The 18,999-nt window shown below is 37.3% G+C and overlaps 1 protein-coding gene across 2 annotated transcripts in view; it reads left to right on the top strand.

Annotated features, from left to right (window-relative positions):
- MXI1 (MAX interactor 1, dimerization protein) overlaps positions 1-16,657 on the top strand; it is a 97,534-nt gene extending 80,877 nt beyond the window's left edge. For both annotated transcript variants that reach the window (XM_059054902.2, XM_059054905.2), the window contains exons 4-6: positions 9,658-9,772; positions 10,354-10,525; positions 14,105-16,657. In XM_059054902.2, the coding sequence (XP_058910885.1) occupies positions 9,658-9,772; positions 10,354-10,525; positions 14,105-14,268 (451 nt within the window). In that variant the 3' untranslated portion in view covers positions 14,269-16,657. The remainder of the gene's footprint in view (positions 1-9,657; positions 9,773-10,353; positions 10,526-14,104) is intronic.
- Positions 16,658-18,999: the final 2,342 nt, after the last annotated feature.

Genomic DNA, 18,999 nt, shown 5'->3' with positions numbered 1-18,999 from the left:
ATGTTCAATAGTGCCTAATAAAAAAAAACATTTTAGAGGAGCAGTCTGCCTTCCCTGTTCATTTAGGCATTACTTACACCTTGACTCCTTTGGCCTGGGCAGCTCCTGATTTGACAGTGCTATTGTAGATCACCAGACTTCTGAACTTGGCTGATATTTCCTTATAGAATTCCAATTCAGTTGTTTTTTCTTGAATGAAAAAAATATTTTTTATTTTTGGTTTAAACTTGGTCCCAATATGTGAACTTTGAATCCTTTACTCTTTTAATTACCTTGAAAATCCTTGCTTTTTTTCATAAACAAATTCAGCATCCCTCAAGTTCAAAGTTAAGTTTCAACCTCTTTTATAAGGCTGCCTTCTCTAGTTACAATCTCTCCTTTTATTCAGATTCTTTTGCCCTTGATACCTGTATGACTCATTTCATTGTGAACCAAATGAAACAAAATGTTTCATTTTGTAGTCTAGATTATAAACTCTTAAAATATACGTTTGTTTTTTTACTTCTCCCACTCAAACAAGTGTCTGCAACATGATTGCTGAGTACACAAAAGTCATGTAATATACAACTGAATGATTTTTAAAAAAGAGAAAACAGACATTTTAATATTGTTAGTTGATTTCTCTCTCTTTTTTTTGGCTGCTTTTTTTGGGGAGGGGGGGTGGTCTTCATTGCTGTGCACGGGCTCTCTAGTTGAGGCAAGCGGGAACTACTCTTAGTTGCAGTGCATGGACTTCTCATTACAGTGGCTTCTTGTGGCGGTGGCTTCTCTTGTTGCGGAGCACAGGCTCTAGGCATGCGGACTTCAGCAGTTGCAGCACACAGGCCTCAGCAGTTGCAGCATGCATGCTCAGCAGTTGTGGCGCATGGGCTTCAGTAGTTGTGGCACGTGGGCTCAGCAGTCATGGCTTGCAGGCTCTAGAGCTCAGTCTCAGCAGTTGTGGCGCTCGGGCCTAGTTGCTCTACGGCACGTGGGACCTTCCTGGACCAGGAATCAAACCTGTGTCCCCTGCATTGGCAGGCGGACCCTTAACCACTGTGCCACCAGGGAAGTCCCTTATTAATTGATTTCTGCCTAGATTGTATTTTTTTTCACATTAAAGCATAGTTTTATTTTTTTCATCTTTTTAAAATTGAAGTATAGTTGATTTACAATGTTGTGCCAGTCTCTGCTGTACAGCAAAGTGAGTCAGTTATCCATATATATGTGTATGTGTGTGTATACACACACACACACACACACACTCCTTTTTTTATATTCTTTTCCATTATGGTTTATCCCAGGAAATTGGATATAGTTAGTTCCCTGTGCTACACAGTAGGACCTTGTTGTTTATCCATTCTAAATGTAATAGTTTGCATCTACCAACCCCAACCTGTCAGTCCATCCCTCTCCCTTCCCACCTCCCCCTTGGCAATCACAAGTCTGACCTCTGTGTCTGTGAGTCTGTTTCTGTTTTGTAGATATGTTCATTTGTGCCATATTTTAGATTCCACACTTAAGTGATATCATATGATATTTGTCTTTCTCTGTCTGACTTACTTCACTTAGTATGATAATCTCTAGTTGCATCCATGTTGCTGCAAATTCTGCTTAGATGTTAATATGACTTTAACTTAGATCTCACAAAACAGAAAACTGACCCACTGATTTTTTTCTTGATATGATACTATAGTAAGGAGTCATTTTCAAGTTTCTTAAGCTAAAAGTAGAAGTTCCTATATATGGACTGAATTTCTGGGGTTAAATAATTTAAACAAAATTGACAAGTTATTCCTGTGGCAAAATACTTGTTAACTTTACTAGTTAGTTGCTTTGTTAACTTTTTTAGATGACTGAATTTAGAGCTCCCTTGGGAGCCTCTAATTATTGCAAGAGAACCACCAGTCTCTCTCCACCCTCCAGTCATCTCACGTGAGTTCAGTTGTTAGGCATATGCTATAATAATCCTAATGAAGAGTTTAAAGGCACTTTTTATTTTTTAATTTTTATTTTTTGAATTTTATTTATTTTTTTATACAGCAGGTTCTTATTAGTTATCCATTTTATATCTATTAGTGTATATATGTCAATCCCAATCTCTCAAATCATCACACTACCAACACCCCTGCTACTCTCCACCCTTGGTGTCCATACATTTGTTCTTTACATCTGTATCTCAGTTTCTGCCCTGAAAACCAGTTCATCTGTGCCATTTTTCTAGGTTCCACATATATGCGTTAATATACGGTATTTGTTTTTCTCTTTCTGACTTACTTCACTCTATATGACAGTCCCTAGATTCATCCACGTCTCTACAAATGACCCGATTTCATTCCTTCTTATGGCTGAGTAATATTCCATTGTATATATGTACCACATCTTCTTTATCCATTCGTCTGTCAATGAGCATTTAGGTTGCTTCCATGACCAAGCTATTGTAAATACTGCTGCAATGAACATTGGGGTGCATGCATCTTTTTGAATTATGGTTTTCTCTGGGTATATGCCCAGTAGTGGGATTGCTGGGTCATATGGTAATTCTATTTTTAGTTTTTTAAGGAACCTCCGTACTGTTCTCCATAGTGGCTTATCAATTTACATTCCCACCAACAGTGCAAGAGGGTTCCCTTTTCTCCGAACCCTCTCGAGCATTTGTTGTTTGTAGATTTTCTGATGATGCCCATTGTACCTGGTGTGAGGTGATATCTCATTGTAGTTTTGATTTGCATTTCTCTAATAATTAGTGATGTTGAGCAGGTTTTCATGTGCTTCTTGGCCATCTGTATGTCTTCTTTGGAGAAATGTCTATTTAGGTCTTCTGCCCATTTTTGGATTGGGTTGTTTGTTTTTTAATATTGAGCTGCATGAGACATTTGTTTATTTTGGAGATTAATCCTTTGTCCATTGATTCATTTGCAAATATTTTCTCCCATTCTGAGGGTTGCCTTTTCGTCTTGCTTGTAGTATCCTTTGCTTTGCAAAAGCTTTTAAGGTTCATTAGATCCCGTTTGTTTATTTTTGTTTTTATTTCCATTACTCTAGGAGGTAGATCAGAAAAGATCTTGCTTGATTTATGTCAAAGAGTGTTCTTCCTGTTTTCCTCTAAGAGTTTTATAGTGTCCGGTCTTACATTTAGCTCTTTAATCCACTTTGAGTTTAGTTTTGTGTATGGTGTTAGGGAGTGTTCTAATTTCATTCTTTAATGTAGCTGTCCAGTTTTCCCAGCACCACTTATTGAAGGGACTGTTTTTTCTCCATTGTATATCCTTACCTCCTTTGTCATAGATTAGTTCACCATAGGTGTGTGGGTTTATCTCTGGGCTTTCTAGCCTGTTCCATTGATCTATATCTCTGTTTTTGTGTCACCACCATATTGTCTTGATTACTGTAGCTTTGTAGTATAGTCTGAAGTCAGGAAGTCTGATTCCTCCAGCTCCGTTTTTTTCCCTCAAGACTGCTTTGGCTGTTTGGGGTATTTTGTGTCTCCATATAAATTTTAAGATTTTTTGTTCTAGTTCTATAAAAAATGCCATTGGTAATTTGATAGGGATTACATTGAATCTGTGGATTGCTTTGGGTAGTATAGTCATTTTCACAGTATTGATTCTTTCAACCCAAGAACATGGTATATCTTTCCATCTATTTGTATCATCTTTAATTTCTTTCATCAGTGTCTTATAATTTTCTGCATACAGGTCTTTTGTCTCCATAGGTAGGTTTATTCCAAGATATTTTATTCTTTTTGTTGCAGTGGTAAATAAGAGTGTTTCTTTAATTTCTCTTTCAGATTTTTCATCATTAATGTGTAGGAATGCAAGAGATTTCTGTGCATTAATTTTGTATCCTGCAACTTTACCAAAGTCATTGATTAGCTCTAGTAGTTTTCTAGTGGCATCTTTAGGATTCTCTGTATAGTATCATGTCATCTGCAGACAGTGACAGTTTTACTTCTTTTCCGATTTGGATTCCTTTTATTTATTTTTCTCCTCTGATTGCCGTGCCTAGGTCTTCCAAAACTATGTTGAATAATAGTGGTGAGAGTGGACATCCTTGTCTTGTTCCTGATCTTAGAGGAAATGCTTTCAGTTTTTCACCATTGAGAATGATGTTTGCTGTGGGTTTGTCGTATATGGCCTTTATTATGTTGAGGTAGGTTCCCTCTATGACCCTTTCTGGAGAATTTTAATAATAAATGGTGTTGAACTTTGACAAAAGCTTTTTCTGCATTTATTGAGATGATCATAGGGTTTTTCTTCTTCAATTTGTTAATATGGTGTATCACATTTATTGATTTGCGTATATTGAAGAATCCTTGCATCTCTGGGATAAATCCCCCTTGATCATGGGGGTATGATCAAGGTGTATGATCCTTTTACTGTGTTGTTGGATTCTGTTTGCTAGTATTTTGTTGAGAATTTTTGCATCTATATTCATCAGTGATATTGGTCTGTAATTTTCTTTTTTTCTAGTATCTTTGTCTGGTTTTGGTATCAGGGTGATGGTGGCTGCATAGAATGAGTTTGGGAGTGTTCCTTCCTCTGCAATTTTTTGGAAGAGTTTGAGAAGGATGGGTGTTAATGCTTCTCTAAATGTTTGATAGAATTCACTTGTGAAGCCATCTGTTCCTGGACTTTTATTTGTTGGAAGATTTTTAATCACAGTTTCAATTTCATTACTTGTGATTGGTCTGTTCATATTTTCTATTTCCTCCCGGTTCAGTCTTGGAAGGTTATACCTTTCTAAGAATTTGTTCATCCAGGTTGTCCATTTTATTGGCATAGAGTTGCTTGTAGTAGTCTCTTAGGAAGCTTTGTATTTCTGTGGTGTCTGTGGTGACTTCTCCTTTTTCATTTCTAATTTTATTGATTTGAGTCCTCTCCCTCTTTTTTGTTGATGAGCCTGGCTAATGGTTTATCAATTTTGCTTATCTTCTGAAAGAACCAGCTTTTAGTTGTATTGATCTTTGCTGTTATTTCCTTTGTTTTTATTTCATTTATTTCTGCTCTGATCTTTATGATTTCTTTCCTTCTACTAACTTTGGGTTTTGTTTGTTCTTCTTTCTCTAGTTCCTTTAGGTGTAAGGTTAGATTGTTTATTTGAGATCTTTCTTATTTCTTGAGGTAGCCTTGTATTGCTATAAACTCCCCTCTTAGAACAGCTTTTTCTGCATCCCATTGGTTTTGGATCATCATGGTTTCATTGTCATTTGTCTCTAGGTATTTTTTGATTTCCTCCGTGATTTCTTCAGTAATCTCTTGGTTATTTAGTAATGTATTGTTTACCCTCCATGTGTTTGTGTTTTTTACGTTTTTTTCCCTGTAATTGATTTCTAATCTCAGCGTTGTGGTCAGAAAAGATGCTTGATATGATTTCAATTTTCTTAAATTACTGACCCTTGATTTTTGACTCAAGATGTGATCTATCCTGGAGAATGTTCTGTGCGCACTTGAGAAGAAAGTGTAATCTGATGTTTTTGGATGGAATGTCCTATAAATATCTATTAAATCTATGTGGTCTATTGTGCCATTTAAAGCTTGTGTTTCCTTAGTAATTTTCTGTTTGGATGATCTGTCCATTGGTGTAAGTGTGGTGTTAAAGTCCCCCACTATTATTGTGTTACTGCCGATTTCCTCTTTTATAGCTTTGAGCAATTGCCTTATGTATTGAGGTGCTCCTATGTTGGGAGCATATATATTTATAATTGTTATACCTTCTTCTTGGATTGATCCCTTGAGTGTCCTACCTTGTCTCTTGTAAAGTTCTTTATTGTAAAGTTTATTTTATCTGATATGAGTAGTGCTACTCTGGTTTGCTTTTGATTTCCATTTGCATGGAATATCTTTTTCCATCCCCTCACTTTCAGTCTGTATGTGTCCCTAGGTCTGAAGTGGGTCTCTTGTAGACAGCATATATACGGGTTTGTTTTTGTATCCATTCATCGAGCCTGTGTCTTTTGGTGGGAACATTTAATCCATTCACATTTAAGGTAATTATCGATATGTATGTTCCTATTACCATTTTCTTAATTGTGTGGGGTTTGTTTTTTAGGTCCTTTTCTTCTCTTACGTGTCCCACTTTGAGAAGTTCCTTTAGCATTGGTTGTAAAGCTGATTTGTTGGTGCTGAATTCTCTTAGTTTTTGCTTGTCTGTAAAACTTTTGATTTCTCCATCAAATCTGAATGAGATCCTTGCAGGGTAGAGTAATCTTGGTTGTAGCTTCTTCCCTGTCATCACTTTAAATATGTCCTGCCATTCCCTTCTGGCTCGTAGAGTTTCTGCTGAGAAATCACCTGTTAACCTTGTGGGAGTTCCCTTGTATGTCATTTTTCATTTTTTCCTTTCTGCTTTCAGTAATTTTTCTTTGTCTTTAATATTTGCCAGTTTGATTACTATGTGTCTCAGCATGTTCCTCCTTGGGTTTATCCTGTATGGAACTCTCTGCACTTCCTGGACTTGGGTGGCTATTTCCTTTCCCATGTTAGGGAAGTTTTTGACTATAGTCTCTTCAAATATTTTCTTGGGTCCTTTCTCTCTTCTCCTTCTGGGACCCCTATAATGCAAATGTTGTTATGTTTAATGTTATCCCAGAGGTCTCTTAGGCTGTCTTCGTTTTTTTTCATTCTTTTTTCTTTATTCTGTTCCGCAGCAGTGAATTCCACCATTCTGTCTTCCAGGTCATTTATCCGTTCTTCTGCCTCAGTTATTCTGCTATTGATTCCTTCTAGTGTATTTTTCATTTCAGTTATTGTATTGTTCATCTCTGTTTATTTGTTGTTTAATTCTTCTAGGTCTTTGTTAAACATTTCTTGCATCTTCTCGATCTTTGCTTTTGCCTCATTCTTTTTCTGAGGTCATGGATCATCTTCACTATCGTTATTCTGAATTCTTTTTCTGGAAGGTTGCCTATCTCCACTTCATTTAGTTGTTTTTCAGGGGTTTTATCTTGTTCCTTCATATGGAACATAATCCTCTGCCTTTTCATCTTGTCTGTCTTTCTGTGAATGTGGTTTTTGTTCCACAGGTTGCAGGATTGTAGTTCTTCTTGCTTCTGCTGTCTGCCCTCTGGTGGATGAGGGTATCTAAGAGGCTTGAGCAAGTTTCCTGATGGGAGGGACTGGTGGTAGGTAGAGCTGGCTGTTGCTCTGGTGGGCAGAGCTCAATAAAACTTTTTATCCACTTTTCTACTGATGGGTGGCGCTGGGTTTCCTCCCTGTTGGTTGTTTGGCCTGAGGCTACCCAACACTGAAGCCTACCCAGCACTTTGGTGGGGCTAATGGCAGAGTCTGGGAGGGCTCAAGGAGTACTTCCCAGAACTTCTGCTGCTAGTGTCCTTGTCCTCACAGTGAGACACAGCCACCCCGTACCTCTACAGGAGACCCTCCAACACTAGCGGGTAGGTCTGGTTCAGTCTCCTATGGGGTCACTGCTCCTTCCCCTGGGTCCCGATGCACACACTACTTTGTGTGTGCCCTCCAAGAAAAGAGTCTCTGTTTCCCCCAGTCCTGTCAAAGTCCTGCAGTCAAATCCCACTAGCCTTCAAAGTCTGATTCTTTATTAATTCCTCCTCCCTTTGCCGGACCCCCAGGCTGGGGAAGCCTGACATGGGTCTCAGAACCTTCACACCAGTGGGTGGACTTCTGTGGTGTAAGTGTTCTCCAGTTTGTGAGTCACCCACCCAGCAGTTATGGGATTTGATTTTATTGTGATTGCGCCCCTCCTACAGTCTCATTGTGGCTTCTCCTTTGTCTTTGGATGTGGGGTGTCTTTTTTGGTGAGTTCCAGTGTCTTCCTGTCAATGATTGTTCAGCAGTTAGTTGTGATTCCGGTGCTCTCTCAAGAGAGAGTGAGCGCACGTCCTGCTACTCTGCCATCTTGAACCAATCTCAAAGGCACTTTTTAATGTGGACTTTGTTTAGTTTTAGCCTGTTCAGCAAGAGCACTCTATGATCATGTGAGAATCCTCACCTGAAATTTTCCAATTAAAAATGAAAATTCTACTAAAGGTTCTATGATTTGGGGTAGCATAGCAGGGGAGGAGAGTGACTTTAAAATTGTTAAATCTCATTAAGGGGAATCCATTGATAATCCTTTAATTTAGGGCAAGTTTAAAAATTTTTTTCCTTATCCACATTAGGTATGTCAGGTTTCAGCCTGGAGCCAATTACTAGATTTTAGTTGTTGAACTCAATAAAGAGATTTGGAATAGAAATGCTAGCAGACCTTTAACTAGCTGGGCTACTGGGTACTGGAAGAATCTTGACCATTCATCTGCCAGATCTCTGACCTCACTACCCTTAATCATCCTTACTTGTCAATGACATAATTGACTGCCTTCTGCTATCCCTCTTTGAAATTGCCAGCATTTGAGAATGTCTCTTGACATTATTTCTTACGTATTAAGACAGAGAAAGCATAGTTCGGTGGCTGAGCTAGTAGACCGTTTTGGCCCCCTTTGAGGAAAAAATGGAGGATGTGTTCTGTTCGTGGGGCAGTTGAAACAGTTGCTAAATGTTCAATTATGGCTCCTTATGGAATAGAGCTAATCTATGGAAACATCTCTGGATTTTCTTTTCAGATATATTATTAACTGATGAATTAAGTTATACTTTATGAAGCACAGGACCAGATATACGAACTAGTATTGTTTCAGGGTGAAATTATGTACCCAGAACTCTCATCATGGTAATCATAGTTCCTGTAGGGTATAGGGAATATAAATTCATGAGGCTCTCTACTAGCATTTACAGGAGAATTTTCCCTAACTTGTCCACAGGATGGGTGTGTTAAAGAATACAGTGACTTTTAGTGAAGAGTTCTGTCATGGCTTTTTTCCATGTGTAGAAAATTGGAGGTGGGTAAGGGGTAGTAAGAGAGAGGGAAGAGGGAGACAGAAATAAAAATGAAAAGCTAATGGTAGCTGGTACACTTAGATAGTAGGAAGCAGGGGACTATTTTATGGGTTGTTGTTTCAGTGGCTAGAATTGACCTCAGGGCCATATATTTTGCCTAACCCTATCCTCACTGGCCACAGAATTTTGCTGTTTTTATTGTGTTGGATAATATGAAGTTGCCATTTTTATAAGTGAGAAATGGTTGAATATCAGAAATTTTATATGGTTCAACTTAATACATAATAACATAAACACTGTAGGATGGCTACAGTTGTGGAGAGAGGGGTGTGTGTGTGTGTGTGTGTGTGTGTGTGTGTGTGTGTGTGTGTGTGTGTGTGTGTGAATGAAAGTGGAAGGGAGGAAATGGAAATTTGTGAGCATTTTGGGGTGCTCTGAAGTTGAAAACCTCTACTCTAGCCTGTGGTTTTACACATTCAGAATCAAATACAGTTGCCCAAATATGTTTTCCTATTTCCACATTAATACAGTTGAGACAGTTTATGGGGCAGGTTAAAATTAAATCACCTCTGACAGAGATAACCATTGGGGATAATAATCTGAAGTGACCGATGTCTTCAGAGAACAACAGAAATGTCAGAAACTGAAAACCAGTAGGCACACCTGCACGTGCGTTGCAGATACTTTGTTGAAACTGAAGAATTAGGGGTGTAACATGGTTATAGACTGAATAATGTGCACATTCTTATTTGTCTTAAAATAGGCTTTAGGATGTTTTTAGTGGAATATTCAGGATGTACTGATTGGACTTTTTTGTCTTTCTTAGACGAGCTCATCTTCGCCTGTGTTTAGAACGCTTAAAAGTTCTGATTCCACTAGGACCAGATTGCACCAGGCACACAACACTTGGTTTGCTCAACAAAGCCAAAGCACACATCAAGGTAGGAATTTTTTTGTCATATTTTCACATGATTCTCAGTCCTGCTCTCTTTTTAGCAGTGATTCCTATTCATATATATCAGCCAGCACAGAAATTTTCTGCAAACTTATCAGCTCATCTGATGGGAGCAACATAACCTGATTACATTAAATTGTTTTGACAGCGTGGTCATTTGAAGAGCTGAGAATACTAGGAAAATAACAATTACTCTGCTGATACTCTGAAGGAAGGCAGTTGTGCCCTCTGGTGGAGATGACTTCATTTGGCTGTGTCTCTCAGTAATTTTCCATCAAACTATACTGCAGAGCAAGTTTCTCTTCTGTGGTAGTAACTTGACAGACTTTGAGAATTCTATACTGTTCTAGTAATGTAGCATTCATTACACACACACACACACAGTGAAGAAATAACTATTTTTCATGTTTAAAAACTATATACTTATGTATGTTTTTATGTATACACACACATGTATAGTCATTCATGTTTTCTCTGTCAAAAGAAGAAATCTTTTGAGATGTTAGGTAGGAATCAGTTTTATTGTTTGTACCTCACACAAACTTAAATATCACTTTATCATTTTAGAAACTTGAAGAAGCTGAAAGGAAGAGCCAGCACCAGCTAGAGAATTTGGAACGAGAACAGAGATTTTTAAAGCGGCGACTGGAACAGCTGCAGGGTCCTCAAGAGATGGAACGAATACGAATGGACAGCATTGGATCAACTATTTCTTCAGATCGTTCTGATTCAGAGCGAGGTAGGCAGTGAGCTTCTTCGCTAATGAAACACTAGCATCCCTGCATCTGAATTTAGAGAGGGGAGGTTGGGTGGCATTGTATTTGCTTCCTTTTTTTCCAGCACTGAATGTAGCATTCTAGATTTTATGTAGTCACAACATTGTCTAGCAATGCCTGTATGAATTATAGAATTTTTTTCTTGATTATATGTATATTGAAAATTTTCCACTTTGAAACAATTTTAGACTTAAAGTTGTAAGTTTTCTGTAGAAAATTGTTGAGTTCTCATAAACCCTTCACCCAGGTTCCCCTAATGTTAATATCTTATGTAACCATAATACAGTTATTGAAACCAGGAAATTAACATTCATGCAATACTATTAATTAATCTATAAACCTTATTCAAATTTCACCACTTTCCCCAGTAATGTCCTTTGCCTGATCCAGGATCCAGTGCAGTATCCTACATTGCATTAGATATTTCTTCAGTCTTTCTTTCATGACCATGACACATATGAAGAATATTGGTCATTTTATGCAGTGTTCCTCAATTTGGGTTTGTCTGATGTTTTTTTCATTAGATTGAGGTATTATCCATTTGGGGGAAAAAAAATCACAGAAGTGATGTTGTGCCCTTCTCAATTCATTGTATCAGGAAGATACATTATGTTTATATGTTTTATTACTGGTGATGTTAATTTTTATATCTATATTTTAAAGTACCGTGCCCTTCATTTCTCTTTACATCTGCCCCAGAACATTTGTCTTTGGCAGAATTAAAGAACAAAAAACAACCAGAAAAGAAATTGTTTGAATCTTACTGATCTGCTCATCTGTAGCTTCCACTACATCAGGCCTCACACCACAATAAAAGATCCCAGAGGTGAACTAGAGCTTACAAGATTTTGAGGATTCTAAAACAAAAGAAGAAAATTTTGTAAAATTTCTTTTGACTTTGTATTATTGACATTTTTAAACATACACAAAAGTAAATAGAGTAATGAATTCTCATGTACCTGTCATCCAGCTTGAACAGCTGTCAACATTTTGTCATTATTGTTTCACCTGTTCTCTACTACCCTTACTCCCTCACCATTTTTTCTGGAGTTTTTAAAAATCAAATTTCAGGTAACATTATCATTTTGTTTGTAAATACTTCAATATGTATGTTTAATAAATAGGACTTTAAAAATATATATAATACTATTATAATATCCCACAAAATTAATAAAATCAGATAATCCTATTTAGTGTCATCTAATACCCAGTCTCTGATAGACTTTCTCAAAAATGGCATCTAACCATTGGTATGTTTGAATTAGAATCCAGACAAAGTCTACATTACATTTGTTTGTACCTTTTAAGGTACAGTTGGCCCTTGAACAACACAAGTTTGAACTGCACAGGTGCATGTATGTGTGGATATATTTCAATAAATATGTGCTACAGCACTTACATGATCCATGATTGGTTGAATCTGCAGATAGGGAGGGCCGACTGTAATGCTAGACTCAGATTTTTGACTGTGTGGAGAGTTGGCATCCCTAACCCCCTGAGTTGTTCAAGGGTCAGCTGTACTTCTAATCTATACTAGTTTTCCCTTTCCCACTTTTTTTTTTCAATGCCAATTATTTCTTGTAGAACCTGGGAAACCGGGCCATTTTTCTTATATAGTTTCCCACATTCTAGATTTGGCTGAATGAATTCCTCATGGTGTCATTTAACATGTTCTGTCACTCATATTTCTTGTAAACTGGTTGTTAGATCTAGGGGCATGATTAAATTCATGTTCTTTTTTGAGGCAAGAATACTTCATGAATGGTGCTGTGTACTTCCTGTTGCATCAGCGTTATTTTTGATTGTCCCGTGATAGTGATAGCATTGGTCAGTGGGCTCAGGTGATGTCATCTTTTATGCAGATGTATCAACCTTTCACTTAATAGTTTTACCAGTCATTGATGATTGTTGCTCAATCACTATTTCATTAGGTGTTACAAAATAGTGATTTTCTAATTCTATCATTCTTCTTGTGTTTATTAACTTTTTCTTCTTTAAAGAAGAACATTTCCTCATCAACTTTTTTGGTTACCCTCAAATAACCAAAAAGTGGGTACCTCCTTGTACCCACCCCACCTCCAAATTGCAGAGAGAAGGTATGTTTTCATCATGATAGTTCTCATTTTTCTAGTATTCCCAAAGTGCAAGTACCTTACCAAGTACCATTCTTGTTCTTCTCTGGCAGCTCTCTTTCCCAGAGTTACAGGGACTTTCTTAGTAACATCTCTAGTCCATTTGGCTAGAACAGTCTCTCATTTTATTTTGTTTTAATTGAGTTCAGCATGCTCTGTTGGATAGGGTGTCTTGATTTTGTTTCCCAAATGTAGGTTGGATGAGTGTTCTGTGATACTGGGAAACACTAAATAGCCTGTGAAGCATTATGGATATGAAACAAATAGTTATGAATTCATAGGATTATTTGTACAGCTTCTTTGGACAACTGCCTGCATTTTTAAAAGATTGCTAAAACTTTTTGCAGTAACAAGCCCTTTTGAAAATTATGCTCTTTAAAATAACTTACTTTGTCTTCTTGCACTTAGCTAGAATCTATGTTTCCTAAAGTGATTGTGTGATCAGTGCGAACAGCTAAAATCAGTGCCGAATATGAAACATCAGGCTTTGAGTTTGTTTTAAGAGAACTGAAGAATATTGAGTTCATCCTGTCTGTTATGGGAGAAAATGGTCTTTCAACTGCCTGTAAAAAAATGTGTAGTGCTTTTTATATATTATTGGCGATTGTATATGTAGTATATAACAATTAAAATATCTGTACATAGCTGGGTTATACATGTATTTAGATTTTTTTATCATGTTTGGTTTTTGAAGTAAAGTTAAATACCACCAGTATTAAAATAAAATGCCTTTACTGTAATCTTTACTACAGATCTCACTATAATCCAGAGACTGTTAAGCCTCATGCCCTCATTTCAAGCTATATTTGATATAAGAGAATTTAATTGAAGACAAATCTCTCAGAGTCCACTTTATAATGACTGGCTAATTTTGGTTACTGAATAGTCAGAGATCTTTATGATGAATCCTAGAAGTCTGTAGAACTATCTGTAAAATAATACCACCAACGGCCCGGATGAATACATTTTCTAGTTCAACTGTATTCAGTTTATGCTTTTTTCCCCCTTTAAGGCAACTCTGCTTAATAAAGATCACTGAGAATTAGTTTCTAGTTTAATGCAAAACAAATGTTGTTAAACCACTTGGGGTTGGGAACTTTTAATATTAAGCACTAATTTAAGTACAAATAGGTCAAGTGCTTTTGGTGGAAGGTCTAGACAGACTGGTGTCGAAGGCTTTAGTAAACTTGCTGCTTAAATTGAGACACCACTGTATACCAGACATTTCCCTTGCAAAATATATCCCCGTGTCTCTTAGTCTTTGGGTCCTTCTGTTCTTCAGAGATCACTGATAATAGTTTGTATAACAGTTTATACTACAAAAAGTAATTTCTTTTCCTCATGCCCCCCTGTTCTTGAAGGCACACGTATACTAGATTACTAACGTTCTTCCTTTTTTCCTTTTGGCAGAGGAGATTGAAGTGGATGTTGAAAGCACAGAGTTCTCCCATGGAGAAGTGGACAATATCAGTACCACCAGCATCAGTGACATTGATGACCACAGCAGCCTGCAGAGTATTGGGAGTGACGAGGGTTACTCCAGTGCCAGTGTCAAACTTTCGTTCACTTCCTAGAACCCAGCATGACATAACAGTGCAGGGCAAAATATTCACTGGGCCAGTTCAATCCAAACAATCTCTTAAATTGGGTTCATGATGCAGTCTCCTCTTTAAAGCTAAACAAAACTATACTTGAATGGAAGGGTCAAGAGACCTCTATCTAAGCAAATACTTAGCAAAAAGTGGAGCAGAGGCTCCTCAGCAGAACAAATATTCATAATATTCATATCTGAAAATCAGTTTCTAATGGCAGAAGAAAACGTGTGTGAAATTTTCTCGATTTGATTTAGTTGATTTGAAAGAGGACATTGGAGATTCCATCCTCTTTTTCTTTTCTAGTTTGCTCATACTACATTGATTGAGTAGACACATTTAAGGATGGGATTATGAATGCTTCCTGAACTTTTTGGTCCTAAAAACAAAAATCAAACCTATAGTAATGACAGGACAAGATAATCAGGCATTAATCTTGGATAGCTAAAGAACTATTAAAACTCAAGCCTGGGACAGCTTATCATGAAGCCTGTGGATGATCAATTCTTTTAAAAAAAAAAAAAAAAGCTCATTTCATGCTCTGCGAAAAGAGAGACTCCCATGAAGCCTTTTGAAAGGGATCAATGCAGCTCAGCTTTCTGTTGGATTCCATGCTAAGCAAGCTAACCTTATCCAGCATTGTTAGCACTAGGGCACCCAACCGCCAGCTCCACAGTCAGCTGCCCTTAGGCCCTTGGGTCTGTGTGCATGACACCCTCTACCACACAGGGCCTGCGTTCGGACTGAGGGGCCAGAAGGAAAAAGCTCCATGTGCCTCTGTGTCTGCGTGGGCCAGAAGAGTTGTGCACACAGATTAACAGGCCAAGGTCTGAGCCATGGCAGCATTTTTATTTCAGATTTTGATAACTGTTTGTATGTGTTGAAAACCAAAATGACATCTTTTTAAAGCTTGTCCATAAAAAACATAGACGTCTTTTATAGTGAAAAACACATGGGAAAAAATCATCTATTTTGATGCAGCATTTGATAATGATAAAACACCTCACACCTCACTCTTTATAGTACACAAAATGAATGAGGTCTGGGCTAAGTAGAAAAAAGGTCAATGCTGTTTTTGTTTTCTTTTAGGATCATTACCTTTTACCATCTTTTAACCATCTGATATCTATAGTAGACGTACTATCATAGTTAACATAGTTAAGTTCGGCACTTGTCTCATTTTAACGTAAAGATTTGCTTCCGTTCTCCTGCAGGCAGTCTCTGTCCCTCCCAGTCCCGTTGTGCAGGTGCTATTGTTGCTCTTGTCAATATTTTCAGAAATGTTATTTTCAGTGAAATTCTAGCCTGCACTTTGATGTCGTGTGTTCCCTTTTTGTGTTTCAAACTCCCAGGTTCTCCCCTGGCCCTCTCCCTTACCCCAGGAAGCCTTGGAGACCTTACCCTGGCTCTTTGGACTTTGTATACTTTAAATAATTTAACTACCCTTAATTACTTAAAAAAAAAAGCTTTATGATTTTCATAACTTATTACCGATTTTAATGGGTTAATTTCAGTCCTGTAGTTTTATTTTGTTTAGCTAGGGCTGGGCAAGGAAAAAGAAAATAAAGACAACCATATTTAGCAGTGCAGTTGAGTTGTGTGTGTAATGTTAGACCATCTTTTGTAAGTAGCACTTTTAACAGCTCTCACACTGCTTCTATATATGAAGTGAACCATCTTGGTCATACACAAGGCCTCATCATATACTTACTTACGTGTTCTTGTGCTCTTCCCGTGCCTCCAAAAATATTTTGTCCTTGACTGTGGTATGTTTGAGTGGAAGAAATTCTTTGAAGTAGATGTGTGAAAAACTGCATGCCTTTAGAAGCCCATTATTAGAACTTGCTACTTCAGGTGCTGGGGACTTAATGAAAAACATGATAAAAGAAACTCATTTCTGTGGCCCAGGTAAATTATTTCTGGTTTCATTTATAATTACTCCTGGCCAAGTCAAAATGTTGCTCTGTATGTTTGCTTATTTTTGACTTTCCCAAGGGAGACAGTTTGAAGACTGCTAATAACTACCATGGAAAATAAATGGAAGCCAGTGACAGAGCTCCCATTTTGTAATTCCCATGGCATTCTCTTGCATCACTTGCTGAGGGCTGGAATTTGGGACTTCATTTAGGTGAACTTGAGGTGCTGCAATTTTGTTGTATATGTACAGGATGGTGGGCTGGGAAGCCTTTGTCACGAACCTATAGTACCTATTTCAACTGCCCCCTAAATTACTCCTTCCCTGAATTTGTTTTCCTTGGGGGAAGGGGATGGAGTGTATGATGAATAAGTATTCATTTTTTTTAAAGATACAAAAAGTATCTTTGAAGATACAAAAAGTTAACTGCAAGAAATAAAAATTGTGAATGAAGAACACACGAGTGCTTTTTGTACCGCCCTTCTCTATGAAGGAAAAATGAATGAGCATCCATATCTTGAGAGGCAACTATCTCCTTAAATGTCTATGTTTATACCACTTCAGTGGTCTGAATTAATGGCAGTTTAAATCATCGCCATTTCCTGTTCAATAATTTACAGCAGGTGCCTTCTTGACTGATAATTCCACATACCCTAACTGCAGATGGTTTAATGTACCCAATAATCTTAATTTCTTCAGGTAGGACACAAAGCCATTTGTCATTCTAATTATCTGTTCTCCAAATAACTTTTTAGGGAATTCCTTTGACTCTACTATTATTGAAATTGAAAACCAATCTGGAAGTTCCCATTTAGTCCTTACTAACCTGAGTTTACACTGCCCCCTATGTAAAATGTCTGAGTGATCTATTAATAGGTACAGGTAAATCCTATTTCTGTGCATATTATTACCAAAGAAGATTGTGATGAAGTCATTGCAACTCTAGTTTCTCATTAGAATAGGTATGAGAAACTCCAGCAGAAATGCCTTTTCTAGGGCCGTAACAATGACAGTTTTTAGCATTATGAAGGGATTTTAAAAGGCAAGGGGGATTGTTCAGGCAAGGCTCCTAACCTGAAGCCACACTGCATCCTGGGTCATTTCTCACAAGGAAATGGTTTACCTTTTCGGGAAAGGGTTTTTTGAGGGTTTGTTTTCTTCCACTTGAAGAAGCAACTAGCTGCCCTTTTTCTTTTATTATCCTTCCACCTCAAAAATTCCACACTCCCTTCCAAAAAGAGCATAATAGGGGAAGAACAAGGGTCTTGGTTACATTTAAATAGCAGTTCTAACATTCGCTAAGGACCCTGGGCAAGATAACTAAATTTCTTCATGGAGACTTGTTTCCTCCTGGGAAGTTGATAGAAATACTACCTCTATTTTGAAAGACTGTTAAGGATTAAAACTGATATATGTAGACTGAGTGAACTGATGAGGATGATTATAATTTTTGACTTTGTTTGAATAAAAAAAAAAAATTACAAAAGCGGACAAATGTGGATCCACGCCACCCCCACAGCCCAGGAGCATGTCGCGCCAGAAGGAAATTAACAGGTGTTATACTTATCTACTTCCTCTGATGAATGCAGCCTTCTAATCTCTTCATCCTTAATCTTGAATTTTAGTTATTCTGACTCTGGGTCTTGCAGAATAAGACTATTAATAAAATGGTTCATTTTCACAAAATTCTGTGGGAGGTTATACATTGTAAGAAGTAAATTTTGACATCCTATAGACATTTTTAAATAAAGGCTTTATAAGATTCATGTATCATTGGTTTTAGTGATTACCTGGTCTTCCTAAAAAAAGGAAAGGACTTGAGCTTGAGTATGTTACACACTGATAGTAACCATTGCATAATAGGGTGTCCTAGTTAATATTTTAGTGCTGGCCTCACCATAAAGAAAAATCGTATTGGCCTAGGTACCAGATCCAACAGGAAACTAGTTTTCTTTTGGAATACATCTGATTTTTGTAAATAATAAGTGTAGTTCAAAATAGATGTATTGGCTGACAGCTTCAGTTGTTTGTTTTACCTTTCTATATACTAATTATTAGGGGAAATAGCTTAAATGAAGCTCTTCTAAAGTACTGCCAACTTCCTATAATTTTGGAATATTTTCTGTTTTTTCAAGCTCTTAGCTATGGAAAAAATGCTTTTACTCTTTACTAGTAGGACAATAGTTGGGATATTTTAGATTTTCACACCAGGGCACAGAATAGCATCGTAAAAACATAAAAGCCATAAAATATCTCTAAAATGTATGTAAGAAATACAAATTTAAGAAGTCAGTTGTTTCTAAATTAGCAGCTTCATCACACTCACTCTGAAAGCTAGGTCAACTAAACCTGACAGGGCTTTTGGAGGGAAAAATTCTGAGCAAAAGAACCAAAGGGATACTTACTCCTCCTTCCTGCATACTTCTGAGCAATTAACAGTTGGGACAATTACCATCTATTAAAGACTAGCCTAGCTACGGATCTCAGGCTTCACCTCTAGTTTTCCCAGGATGTAGAGTCAAGTGTTTCCTCCAAGCCTGAATTCTGTTTCTTTGGTCATAAATTCACTGCATCTTGCTAAAGTGAGTACAGGGCTTGAAAGGAGAAAAAACAAAAGCACATCAGTTTCACCAAAAAAGAAAAATCATGAGCCTGCAAAATAACCATGATTTTTGTGTGAAGTAGCTCTTCACACAAAAAACAAACCTTTCCTCCCAATGAGAATAACCATAGCTTCTTTAGCTGTGCTCTTAAAAAAAACTAACTGGGGAAACAAGTTACAATTTTAGTAATTCCAG

The sequence above is a fragment of the Kogia breviceps genome, chromosome 2 (genome assembly GCF_026419965.1).
Source record: "Kogia breviceps isolate mKogBre1 chromosome 2, mKogBre1 haplotype 1, whole genome shotgun sequence".
Taxonomy (NCBI): Eukaryota; Metazoa; Chordata; class Mammalia; order Artiodactyla; family Physeteridae; genus Kogia; species Kogia breviceps.
The sequence above is the reverse complement of the archived record's forward strand: the minus strand, read 5'-3'. Positions and strand labels throughout refer to the sequence as shown.